The following is a 13,569-nucleotide window of genomic DNA, read 5'->3' on the forward strand; positions in this document are numbered from 1 at the left end:
CCGCGCCACACTATCAACCACACAACTATCCTCTCAACCTCCATTCCATCCATCATCAACCTGGCCGATTATAAAGTTTCGTTTTTTGTTTATGAAATTGGCAGCAAACAACTAAAAGTACGTGTTGAGGTACTACGCTTGAGGAATGCGTACATTTATGCATGCTGATCATACTTTTATTTCTCAATTGCAATCGAAAACCGCTGGAACACAGGATGTTGGACTCTCAGCTCATCTGGTTTCGAGACATACAGGATGGCTACATTCAGGGGCGGATCAGCGAGATCGGCTCCACCGAGTACGAGGTCCAGCCGGTCGACGAAAAGCTGCCGAAGCGCAGCTGCATTCCGGAGGACATCTTTCCGTCCTGCGAACGACCGTCGGATAACGATGACAACTGTAGGTTTCGGGGGCATTGCGCTAGCGCCATTTGCTTGGCCACGTCTGATTTAATCGTGTTTTTTTTTTGTTTTGTCATCGCATGGCCAACGCAGGCGAATTGATGTATCTGAATGAGGCGACGCTGCTGGACAACATCCGTAACCGATATTTTAAGGACAAGATTTATGTAAGTCGCTTACATTAAGTTTGTTTTCAACATCAGATATTAATACTACTTGCTTCTTTTTGTCCTCACGCTACTTACAGACATACGTGGCGAACATCCTGATTGCCGTGAATCCGTACAAGGAGATACCGGATCTTTACTCTAAAGTGACGCTGAAACGCTATAGCGGCAAATCGATCGGTGAACTACCGCCACACGTGTACGCCATCGGTAAGAACATCTTTCTCTCCTGTGGTCGGTGTTGATTAAGATGATAAATACCACTTAGTTGTTGGTGTAACTCCCGTCTTCGGTTATGTCTGTCCATTAGAAGATTTCTTGTGTACACAAAACACCACACATAAAAAAGCTAAAATATGTAATAGATGATCAAAATACTGCTTCCAAAGTGCTTTTCCTTTTTTTTTTAATCATGAAATTAAAAATACAACAAATGTTAGTAATCTTTTGCTCGCACGGATTGTTTAGCTTCACTGGTGGACTCTTGAATTCGCTTTAAAGTATGCATTCGGTCCATATGAAATGAAAGCGAAAGCTAGGTATGGATGGTGATTACATGGTGATTCATGAGTATTTAATCTATGTATATTGACACAGCAATCACCAACAAAGTTTTGATGCAACTCTATCAACATAGGTCTTTATTTAAAATTCAATAAAAATTTGGTAGTCGACATTGGATTCACATACGAAAAGGATCTTTCTGTGGTGCATCATGTTTTATCTAACAAATTTAGACCCTTCTAATGGGTAGGCATAACTGAAGACCCTAACGAGGACCGGAAAGGTCCAGTAAGCCTTTAAAGACCTGAAGAGCGTCGTTACGCCGAATAGAAGGAATTGAAGCCACATAAAAAATAATCTACTTTTCATCTCATTGTTTCATCATTTTTATTGACAGCTGACAAAGCGATCCGCGATATGCGCGTCCTGAAGCTGTCTCAATCGATCATCGTCTCAGGCGAATCCGGTGCGGGCAAGACGGAAAGCACCAAGTATTTGTTGAAGTTCCTGTGTGACGCGGTGGCCACAGCTGGCCCCATCGAACAAAAGATTCTCGATGCCAACCCGATCCTGGAAGCGTTCGGCAACGCAAAAACAACACGCAACAATAACAGCTCGCGCTTCGGCAAGTTCATCGAGGTGCACTACGATCGCCAGTGCCAGGTGGTGGGTGGGCACATCTCGCATTATCTGCTAGAAAAAAGCCGCATCTGCACGCAGGGCGCCGACGAGCGCAACTACCACGTGTTTTACATGCTTTGCGCCGGCGCCCCGCCAGCCCTGCGCGAAAAGCTCGATCTCACGAAGCCGGACGACTACCGCTACCTGGGCGGGTGCACGCAATACTTCACGCACCCGCACACCGAGTCACGCATTCCAGCCGGCTATAAGTCGCGTGTGCACATCAGCAAGGGACCGTTGAAGGATCCAATCCTGGACGACCACGACGACTTTCACCAGCTCGATCAGGCCCTCGGGCGGCTAGGGTTGGGCGATGCAGAGCGCATGCAGATCTACTCGCTGGTGGCTGCCGTCCTGCATCTCGGAAACATCAGCTTCGAGGAAAACCCGGAGGATATGAACGGCGGTTGCCGGATTACGCAGGACTCGCAGTCGTCCCTCGTCGTGACAGCGCGCCTGATCGGCGTCGATCCGTCCGAGCTGCGCCAGGCGCTCATGTCGCGCGTGATGAAGAGCAAGGGCGGCGGCATCAAGGGCACAGTCATCATGGTGATGCTTAAAGTGTACGAAGCAAACAATGCTCGCGACGCGCTCGCCAAGGCACTCTACTCCAAGTTGTTCGACCACATCGTGTCGCTCATCAACCGAAGCATTCCCTTCCAGGCCTCGAGCTACTACATTGGCGTGCTCGACATCGCCGGTTTCGGTAATCCCATCTACAATACATAGCTCATCGAGATCGAACCCGACTCATATTCTTTCTCTCCCCCCCGTTAACGTAGAGTACTTCACGGTCAACTCGTTCGAGCAGTTCTGCATCAACTACTGTAACGAGCGGCTGCAGAAATTTTTCAACGATAACATCCTAGCCGCCGAGCAGGTTTTGTACGCTCGCGAGGGTCTCAACGTGCCGGAAATCAAGTATACGGATAACCAAGACATTATCGGTACGTAGCCCCTAACTAATTTTGAAACCACAAGGGAGTGTAGGAAAGCGCCATCGATAAATTGATTTGCAATTGCACTATCGATAAATTGATTTGAATTTGTTTGCACTTTAGGCAGAACAGGAAAACAACTACAATTGTTCTCGCCGTTCTTTCTCAATCCTAGCCATGTTGCGATTGATATTTTACTTGTCCAACAATTCATTTATCATATTCGTACTCTATAATTACTCGTGCCCTCGGTTTCTCTTTTTGCAGAACTGATTGAATCGAAGGCAAATGGTATCTTTACACTCCTGGACGAGGAATCGAAACTGCCCCGTCCGTCATATTCGCACTTCACCACTGAGGTGCACGCCGCTTGGAACGGCCACTATCGGCTGTCACTCCCGAGGGCATCCCGCCTGAAGGCGCACCGTTCGCTGCGCGATGATGAAGGATTCCTCGTGCGCCACTTTGCCGGTGCCGTATGCTACAACACGGTAGGTAGAAACCCTACAGCATCGCATGCTGGTTCCAACGTTGAGCGATAATACTACTGCTTCTATCATTTCCGCAGCACCAATTCATCGAAAAAAACAATGATGCTCTCCATGCGTCGCTGGAGGGTCTCGTGCAGGAGTCGGAAAATCCGCTCCTGAACACGTTGTTCACCGGAGGCGCTGGGGGCCGGCCAGCGGCAAATGTCGGCAAGCTGGCGTTCATTTCCGTCGGCTCGAAGTTCAAATCCCAGCTGGGCGAGCTGCTCGAGAAGCTGCGCAGCAACGGCACCAACTTCATTCGCTGCATCAAACCAAACAGCCGCATGATCGACCACGAGTTCGAGGGCAGTCTCGCGCTAGCCCAGCTGAAGTACTCTGGCACCAACTCTGTGCTGGAGCTGATGGAGTACGGATACCCGTCGCGTGTGCCCTTCAATGAGCTGCACAGCATGTACCGCAGCTACCTACCACCCGAGCTCGCGCGTCTCGATCCGCGCACGTTCTGCGAGGCGATGTTGATGGCGCTCAAGCTCAACTCGCACGATTTCAAGTTCGGCATTACGAAAGTTTTCTTCCGGCCCGGCAAGTTCGTCGAGTTTGATCGCATTATGCGCTCGGACCCGGAGAACCTCCGCGCGATCGTAGTGAAGGTGAAGAAGTGGCTGATTCGCTCGCGATGGATCAAGTCGGCGTTCGCTGCCATCTGCGTCATCAAACGTGCGTTTGGTTTCCCATTTGTTTTCCATTTTTTTCTTTATTTATCTATGGTTAGATGTGGAAATGCGAGCTTAACTCTTATTGTTCTCTCTGCAAAGTTCTGCAGAAGTGGGTTTTGAGGGATATGGAACAATGAAAATGATTGTCAAATCTTTGTTTGATAATGTTTCGTGATTATCTGTTTCAGTGGGTTGTTTTTTAATAGTAGTTTAATCAGCAGGTCGTAAGATGTGCAATCGCTGTTAAATCTTACTCCGTCTGCAGTTCTTTTAATGTGCTTCTCTTTTGTTCTTGTTTTGGCGTTCCTTCTGAAGTGAAAAATCGTATCATCTTCCGCAACAAATGCGTGGTGCTGCTGCAAAAGACGATCCGCGGCTGGCTGGCTCGGAAGCAGCATCAACCGCGTTATCGTGGTATCGCCAAGATCCGCGCGGTCGAGCAAAACCTTGGCAAGATGCACACGATCGCCGACCAGCTGAAGGCGGACCGTGAGAAGATGCAGGTCAACATCCGCACGCTGCAGGCTTCGCTGCTGGCCGCGATCGAGCGCATTCGGGGCGACCCGAAGATGACGGCGGACGCCATCGACGCGCAGTATGCGACCATAATGCGCAACCTGGACGCTAACATGAAGCTAATCAACGCACGGCTGGAAGAGCAGCGTAATGCCGAGGAGCAGGAGAAGCTCAACAAGATCAAGCTCGCCCTCGAGGCTGAGCGACGCGCCAAGGAGGAGGCCGAGCGCCGCCAGCGCGAGGAAGAAGAAACGCGTAAAAAGTGAGTATCGCGACGCAGCCGCTGCGAAAACGTCTCGCTGACCTCTCTTCTTTTTTTTTGGCTTGCGCAGGAAAGCAGAGATAGAGGCACGCCGTAAGGAGGAGGAAGCCAAGCGCGTCCGACAGGAAGACGAGGATCGTATGGCAGCCTTAGCCCTACAGGTATCGAAAAGTGCCTATGACTGCTTCAAGGCCGCAAATGAATTTATGCACATCTACGCCGAGCGGACGGGAAAGATGCTGCACTGGGAAGAAACGAACGTTAATGGAATCTATATTCTAACACCCTCAACGCAGGCCCAGCTGGTGAAAGAAGCTCAAGAGGACATCCAGTACCGACAGCTGTTGGAGCAGGAGCGACGCGACCACGAGCTCGCCCTTCGTCTGGCACAGGAATCGAACGGGCAGGTTGAGGAAAGCCCGCCTGCGCTGAGAAAGTATGCACACTTCAAACCGCCCCTCACTTCGCTAACCGCCCGTTTGGACTCACTAACTTAATCCGGTGTCGGCGTAAAGGTTCCGGGGGAAACCGGCTACGGTAGCACGGTTTTCCTCCTGCTCCGCTTTCCCATTTCACAGTTTCCTCAGTCTAAGCTTGTTCGCACTTGTTTTTGTGGGTGTCGGAATCGTACTCTTCGACTTGTCTTGTCTCAAAAGTAGGCTAGTATGGTGAAGGCTCCATCAATCCCGTAGTTTCGTAGTTTTCTCAACAACGCTAGTGAATATAATGGTGTGGATGGGCTTTACTCCAACTCAATCTTCTAAGCCATAAGAACTTCTGTCATTCCCTGTGCCGTGGGAAAAAATGTCTTACTCGTCTGTCCCGTACTATGAACCTGCTTCTTCCGGCACAATGGCACGTACAGCCACACATGTACGCCCTGATTCGGCCCATACAAATACCTAAACTCGAACACTTCTGTCCAATCCTTCGTCTAGAAGCTTCTGATTTGTTAGTCTAGTTTGTGCAGTAAGACCTTAGAGAGGGCGAGATTTAGAGGAAAAGAGATAGTGGGAGATTTTCCGGTCATACACTAAACGGATTTTTAATATCTCGCACTAGTCTAACTGCCACTGTAGATCCTCTTCTTATCGCAACGTCCTTTACTACTTCATTTCCCATTCCTCGTCGTCTTCACGCTATCAGTCTCCACAGCTTTTATCTAGCTCCGTATAAGTTTTGCTAAATGTTTTTGTCTATTTTACGTAAAATCGAAGCAGTTCTCTATTAAACTATCTTTGTTTCAATGCATTTTTCAACCATTCTCCAGCGGTACGCCAGAGGTCACGCCATTGGGCAACGCAAACCGATTGATAAGGTACATTTGTAAAATACAACATAAAACTACACTCCAAACATACCAATGCACCTATACACACACCCACAAACACACACACGACAAAATAGCAATCGATTCAACACACTTTCCCTTCGTTTGTCCTATCGTTTCTATTCACAGTATTTCATTCGTTGTGTTCTGGCTTTTTAATTTTATTTTTCCATGTATTTCATTTGTTCGTTTGATTTTCGTTCGTGCTACGAATGGTGTCTTATGCCTAGCATGCCCCATCTCCATCGTCCGTTTGTTGGGAAGAATTTTCTTTCCCAAGTAAAAACGGTAATGTTGATCGGGGTCAGCTGACATAAGGTCGCATTAGACGTTATTTTGGAAGAAAAAAAAAAACAAGAGGGAAGCTGGAAGCGCTTTTCCGATTAGTTTGTTTTCCAAACAGCCATGTAAAATATATGTACATATATTCCGAAGTCTTTTATTTTTACACGCAGTGTTGATGTTGTGTGCGAGAAACGATGTGTGATTTTTATCGAGATCAAAATTTTTTAAAATTATTAATATTTTCTTCACATCTCTTTTGCTACCCTATTGTTTCATATGCGATGCGTTCAGTACCTACCTAAACTTTTTTGAAGTGTGCAACCATCCTATAGCAATGCAACATGTCCTTGTGTTCGTACATTTGCGAAAAAAAAGAAAAGTGATACAACCAAATGTATGACGCGGGATATGTTCCTGCTATGGGATGACCGTGCAACCTTCGCAAAAAGAAAAACCTGACCAACCAGTGACCGACAGACGCCCACGAGCTAAAAGCGATAGCGTAGTTTCTAAGCCTTTAATCCTTTACCCCGTTTGCTACTTTTTCCGGACATCGGTCGGCTGGCGGCATCACAGATCGGAAGCGATTCGCGCACAACAGCAGCTGGTCGAGAAGCAGAAGCACGACCTGTCGAAATGGAAGTACTCGGAGCTGCGGGACGCAATCAACACCAGCTGCGACATCGAGCTGCTGGAAGCGTGTCGACACGAGTTCCACCGTCGCCTGAAGGTGTACCACGCCTGGAAGACCAAGAACCGCAAGCGCACGACGATGGATGAGAACGAGCGGGCACCGCGTAGCGTCATGGAAGCTGGTATGTATCGTCCGGTGTTGGTTGACTATTTGCTTGTTGTCGCCCGTGTTCACTAACTCAAATCCCGTTCGTTTGTGTGCTTTCGTAGCTGCGCGCACCCAGCCACGCCTTACGCCGAAGCAGGAGATTGTTCCGACCGGCAGCGTCCATCGGTACTTCCGCATCCCGTTCATCCGGTCGGGCAACGGAGGCGGGCAGGAGAGTGGCGGTACCGGCATTTCGTCGGCTGATGACAGCAACAAACGAGGCTGGTGGTTCGCCCACTTCGACGGGCAGTACGTCGCGCGCCAGATGGAGCTGCACGCGGACAAGCCGCCCATCCTGCTGGTAGCGGGCAAGGACGACATGCAGATGTGTGAACTTAGCCTGGAGGAGACCGCCCTGACGCGGAAGCGCGGTGCCGAGATACTTGAGCATGAGTTCAACCGCGAATGGGAGCAACACGGTGGCAAACCCTACAGCCGCATGTCTGCCCGGAAGTAGTCATTCGCACAGACAGCTGGCGAGGCATGCGTCGGTACGGGTCGCACCATGATTCCACGCGTCAAGCGTGTGTCAATCCAACACCACCACCATGCGACTGCCCTGCCTTGCTGCATGGATTTATTCTCCATAAGAAGCCTTTTTATCTTCCTGTTCCATTCCAATCAGTATTTTGCTGTATTTTGCGTTGGATTTCACTTTGCGGATGGAAAATTATTATTATTATTATTATTACTATGAGTAATCACGCACTAGCGTCTAGTAGTCCATGTGCCCGATGTAGTGCACGTTTAGTTTCTTATTCGTATGAATACGACCGCAGAAATGCTTCCAGACCACATAGCGCTATCAATAGCCCATTTACACCTGTCAACGTATGCCTGTAAGACGCATATGACTATGATTAAAAAAGAAGGTCTACATCCTACATCACATTACACGTAAATTGTTTTAGCATTCCGTTGCCCCCGTTTTTCTTGCCTTGCCCCCCGCTTTATAATCCATCTGCCTTTTTCTAACTCTTAAACCTCATTCGCGAATGGTGCTCGACGTATAGTTTGGTATGCGCCAACGTTTACTCGACGTTGTCCCTTCAAATCCGTTTCATTCCTCAAAGCCCCGTTCTCCGTACTTTTCTCAAAGAACTATCTTTGGTGTATTTGATCGGTGTTGTGTCTTATTTTGGTGCCTTTTTGGTAGAGAGCTAGAAACGAACGCAATATTCCACGTGTAACGAGCGATTCGCAGCGATAGCGGTTGTATGTTCGCACGCAAAAGGATAGGGGAAGGCGGCGGATGACGTCGAGATATGCAGTTCTGCAGAGAAAAAAGGAATACCGATTCCCCATATCCTAAACATAATACTAGTAATTTTAAGAGTGGATAACTAACTGGTGCAAAACAACTGGTGGGTGGTGTGTGCGTCGTTTATTATTTTTTTTTTATTTGTATTTTCTGGTGTTAATCAAAGGAACAAAAAGTGGACGTTATACAAAAGAGAGAATTTAAAGACGTTAAACGTTTCCATCGAGACTGGTTTTTAATGCTACGGATCAATATTATAATTCTATATTAAAACAAAATCTACCGATTTAGCTGATAAACCTAACCAGATGCGAATTTAATAGGAAAATGTATTTTGAGGGTTCTATTTAAAACCGGAATGTTGGACGCAAGAAAACGATACCCATGAAAGTGGTCTCCTTACGAGAAAATAAACAATATTAATAACATAACAAAAACATGGTGGTTTCTTTATTTTTTACAAGTTCTCTTCCTCTAATTCTAGTGAGCAATAGTGTAATAGCATACAAGTTGTCCTGCACTATAGTGAGTCGATGGAAAAAACGACTAGGCTATTGCCTATGGCTATGAATTGCGCAGTCAAATACAAACGGAAAAAGGTAAAATCGACACATGCTGTGCATCTCAGATATGCATCCAGGCACAGACTATAGGGGGTCCTTTCCATTGACTGGGCTACAAGTTAGATGTTTCAGCTCTAAAACGCATGGGCCAAAAAATTTCCACAACAAGGACATATTGATTGATAATAAAGAAAACAGTCATCAATTTTAACTATTTATAATCCTTATTTGTTATCGCAGTGAAAATGACCTATGACTAAATAAAGTTTTTAATGAGTGTTTAAATCATTAGTAAAGTTGCTTGGGAAAGATTCGAAACTGATGCCAAAAACTTTTCCGTACTAGCTGAGTATTTTACTATTCATTGTACCAGAATGTTCAATGATTGGAATGATCTCCGTTTGTTCCATTTGACTCAAATTTGACTGCAAATGACCCACATTTAAATGAAATGAAATGAAATTAAAAAACGTTAAAAACGCAAATGAGGTGGCAAAGTTATTTTATTTCTACAAAGCAACATTTGCCGCAAAACGACCGTTTCGAATCGATCGAAAATCGATATTCTCGACCCCATCTCGGGGTCCACACTACAGCGCGACGTCGCATGACAGGCAGCCGAACTCCATATAAAAAAAATGTCGCACAAATCGCGCTAGACGATGCCTAGTGTAGAAACAGCGAAAACGCGACATCGCGCTAGCTCTTGTCATCGGCAAATGTCAATTCGAAACGAAAACAAACCGACAGCTGGACAAAACGTAAACAAACCGAAGCACAAACGCGAACAAAACGAGCAATATTCTCCACGAAACATCGGATTTTTCATTGTGCTACTTATTTCTTGGCTTCACAAATGTAATTCAGTTATAAAAGTTATCATTTTAATTGATTTCTTTACCAAAGTTTTTTCGGGTGCCGAAACGTAAACAAACTGCTCTTCAACAAGTAGGAGCAGTTCTAGTTCGGTAGTGCATCAGAGCGGATGTTAGCAGTGCATAAGTTTCCTGAAAGGGTTAGCGGAAAAGTAAGGTTACGGCACGACCGCGTGGTGACGCCGAGCTGGAGCTCAGGTCAGACAAATCCTAGCTGCCGCACATCTCGTGCCGTTTGAGACAATCAAGCGGACCACGAGTTCTTGTGTCCTGACAACGGAAGGAATTATCCCTCCCGTGGACGGCGGGTGGACATATGGCTATTATAGCCGGTCCTAAAGGACGAGCCCCTTCATAGGAGTTCGGACAGAGTTGGTACGCCTCTGATTACGTGTAAGGGAACAAATTGTTCGACCTAGCGTAGGAGGATATACCCCGACTCGCATATCGAAAGAAGAAGAAGAAGAACAAGTAGGAGATGACGGAGAAATATATACCTCCCACGGTAGTGCAAAATATCGTCGTTGTTTGTTTTAGGTTGTTTTCTCAGTGAATTTCAATTGTTGATGCGCCAAACTAACTCAGGGTGCATAAAATACGTAGCTCAACAAATATCTTGCATTACTATGTCAAAATTCAACAAAAAAACATTCGCTGAGTTTGCGCCCCAATGTGATACATATTTCCACATACTCCCCTACTTCTGTCGCGCTTTGCTTGCGCGATTGTTCTGCCAAAACTGGGCTACTTTTGAAACGGGACGTCGCGCTGCAGTGTGGACCCCGAGTTTCATTCGGTAAATAAGAAACGTCACAGTTGACGTTTGAATCAACCTGTGGATTTTACTACATTTGGTTCAATTTCGGAAATGGCATACGGTAGACGGGAACTGTAAAAACAACGATTACAATGTAAAACAAAAAGCGTAGAAGCTTGCATTTTTGCTTTACTGCTAGAAAGAGAAGGGCAGGTTAAGATTCGCGTATTCGTGGAGGAATTGGAAAAGGTGTAAATCGCATTATTACCTGGCAGCAGCGCGGCTGCTCGTAAATCACTCGTGCATTCGTGTCCACGTCAATTGGCGTGTGTCTCCGGTAATTCCAGGTATTCGCTTCGCTACTCAATCGTAGATCGCTGCGGGGAACGCGTCGAGGGAGAAATAGTGTGCGCGCACTGCCTGCCTAGGTCAATTCGATATTGAACCTCATCTTCCATTACGCCACGATCAATCGAGTAATCCACGACCAGCCCGATGTGTAGCATGCAGCGGGGATGATGCTGCATGTTTGCCGTGTGCATTTGGACGTCGAAGTGCGAAATTTCCATGCCAAAATCATGGCGAAACAGTCGCGGAGAAAGGCGGTGCTAGATCGTAAATCCGACAACCCCAGCCGGACCAACGTCGTTACGCTTCCTGGCCGTCAACTGTAGCTCAACAGATCGATCAAGATTGGCGTCGGGAATGGAAAGCCAGCAAAGGCTTCGTCCTCATCAAGAAGCAAGTAAGTGACTTTCCCAGCATGTCGCCGTTGGGCGACGGTGGTGGTGGTGCGCATGTGTGGCGCAAGCCGTGGGGGGAGGGCTGAGTGCATCAACAATACAAATCCCCTCAATGGTACGGAACGCGATTGTTAGTTATTCTACGATCTACGAAACCCATTTCCACGAATGTTCTGCTCCCTCGTGGGCGTTTGAAAGCCCCGTGGAAACAAAGTGATCATTCCACCTGGTACGCGATCATGGCAACGCCGTCGAAGACAAACGTTCATTGGTGTGGTCTTGTTTCTTCTTTTGCTGTGCAAAACGAGCAAGCTCCAACGCCTGCTGCGCTGCTTGGAAAACTGTTTGTCTTCTTGCAAGCCGCATTAAAATCGCCTTCGATGACGATGTCATCACAATCCGCAAACATTTAGCTGCTTGGTACGTGCGTGCGTGCGTGTATCTGCGCCATTTTTTGTGCAACTAGACTTCGGTAGAAATATGCGCACGTGCGTTAGTGCGAATTCGTGCCAAAGTAGTACGTTTTTTTAGCTTTTCGCGAACGTACGATGCAGCTGTGTACGCTGGTGCAGGAAGGAAAATTATGCTTATACGTCATATACAGTCTATAAGTGCGAATCCGTTTCTTTGGCGGAAGAGGACGAGCTGCATGAGGAAAATAATAAAAAAAATCCATGTTTTATATTCTACATATATTCAACACATTAGCACTAAATCTCCCGTTTCCCCCTTCCTTCACGGTCCTTCAGGGTATTGCATTCCGTCTACCGACCGAGAATTATCGATCTCCGTTCCCACTTTTTCATTCACCGCTCTGGCCGTGCATCCGGCATTCGTGCCCATTCGCTTTTTCCACTCGCGCAATGATCAGCCTCAATTTTACGTTTTCCAGCGTATTCATAACGCGCGTTGGTTGGCTCAGCTGCCGCCGAACATACTTTTGTTGATCTACGCAGTATTTCCCTTTTGGGGAACTGTTCGGGGTTCTTCTTTGGCGAGTCTTTTCGCGAACGATAGTGTCCCTCAAGGATACAACAACCAGCTTGTGCAAGGAACATTCCGTTGGGGCGTTTGCAAAAATGTCATCTTTATTCGATTCCCACATTCTTCCGGATGGCAAAGCTCTTTCATCATTGCAGGTGTTTAAGATGGAAAACACTTTCATTATATATATAAACTACATCTAATCCAAGTTTGCAACTCTTAACATAATGTCCTAGCTGATCAGTGACCATAAAGTCATACAAAGTGGCATAGTGTTGTATTGACAAGGAACGATTACAAGTTGAAAGTTTGTATTTGATTTCATGAAAAATCTTTTCATTTTGGAATAAGTTTGTAAAAAAAACCTTACATTGCACATACCATGTAAAGATAACTGTAAGGTAGATGGTAATTGTTGGGTCCTGGATCTTTCTACTTCGATGGGAAAAAGGTTTCCGAAAGGAAGAAACGCCAGTAACGGCTTGCCTTTCCGGATGGTCCTTCCGAAGCTAATGACTCCGTTGTTACAACCGACAAGCAGAAAAAAAGGAAATTGACCTTCCTAAGTAATCGGAACCACCGTGGCCATCGGGTGTTCGTACGTGACCACTACCGACACACGGCGGCACCGATTCAATTACCCATTCGCCGTCCCCAGCTGGTCGCCGTCGACCGTTGAGCATGTACTACGCTCTATCGTGGGAAACGAACATTCTCAGGGCCACATATCAAGCCGGTAGGGGATCCGGACGGATGAATGGAAAGATCGAAGTCAGAGAAGATCATCCCGCCCGGGGCGTGCCGCCTATCGGAGGCGAAAGCAACGGGGGGAGGATAGCAAGGTAGAAAAGTATCGCACCATGGGTAGTCGCTTCATGGATATCCTGCCGCTGGACCGTTGTTAGTTGGTGGCCAGGCTACACCAACTACAAAATATGAATGGAATGAAGCGAAGGCTGTAACTTCCGAGTCTATGTTGCAAACATCGAAGTAGATTAAATCGAGAAAATCGGAAGCGAACGCAAACAGCATACACAGGTTTCGATTTATTACCTGCATGCTAATTGGGCTTCGACCTGTTCATCGTGGGTTCAAACCGTGCAGGCTAGGGTTGTGTATTTCATTTTCCCGGTCAAAAAGACGGTAGGATGACATACAGTCTGCAGCAAGCATCCGATGTTGCTTGCTGCCGTTACTTGTATCAATATTAAAGCCGATATTTTGTTGCTCAGGGTTTTTTTTTACCCAGCCTGA

The 13,569-nt window shown here is 46.8% G+C and overlaps 1 protein-coding gene across 1 annotated transcript; it reads left to right on the plus strand.

The window, feature by feature from the left end:
* The first annotated feature begins 215 nt into the window (after positions 1 to 215).
* On the plus strand, positions 216 to 8,049 carry LOC131290846 (myosin heavy chain 95F). Its single transcript, XM_058320030.1, has 13 exons — positions 216 to 399; positions 495 to 568; positions 649 to 778; positions 1,470 to 2,459; positions 2,536 to 2,700; positions 2,959 to 3,182; positions 3,260 to 3,899; positions 4,214 to 4,676; positions 4,747 to 4,837; positions 4,973 to 5,112; positions 5,947 to 5,994; positions 6,868 to 7,106; positions 7,195 to 8,049. Exons 1-13 carry the CDS (start codon positions 216 to 218, stop codon positions 7,587 to 7,589), a joined length of 3,783 nt encoding a protein of 1,260 aa, XP_058176013.1. The 3' UTR covers positions 7,590 to 8,049.
* Positions 8,050 to 13,569: the final 5,520 nt, after the last annotated feature.

The sequence above is a fragment of the Anopheles ziemanni genome, chromosome X, assembly GCF_943734765.1.
Source record: "Anopheles ziemanni chromosome X, idAnoZiCoDA_A2_x.2, whole genome shotgun sequence".
NCBI lineage: Eukaryota > Metazoa > Arthropoda > Insecta > Diptera > Culicidae > Anopheles > Anopheles ziemanni.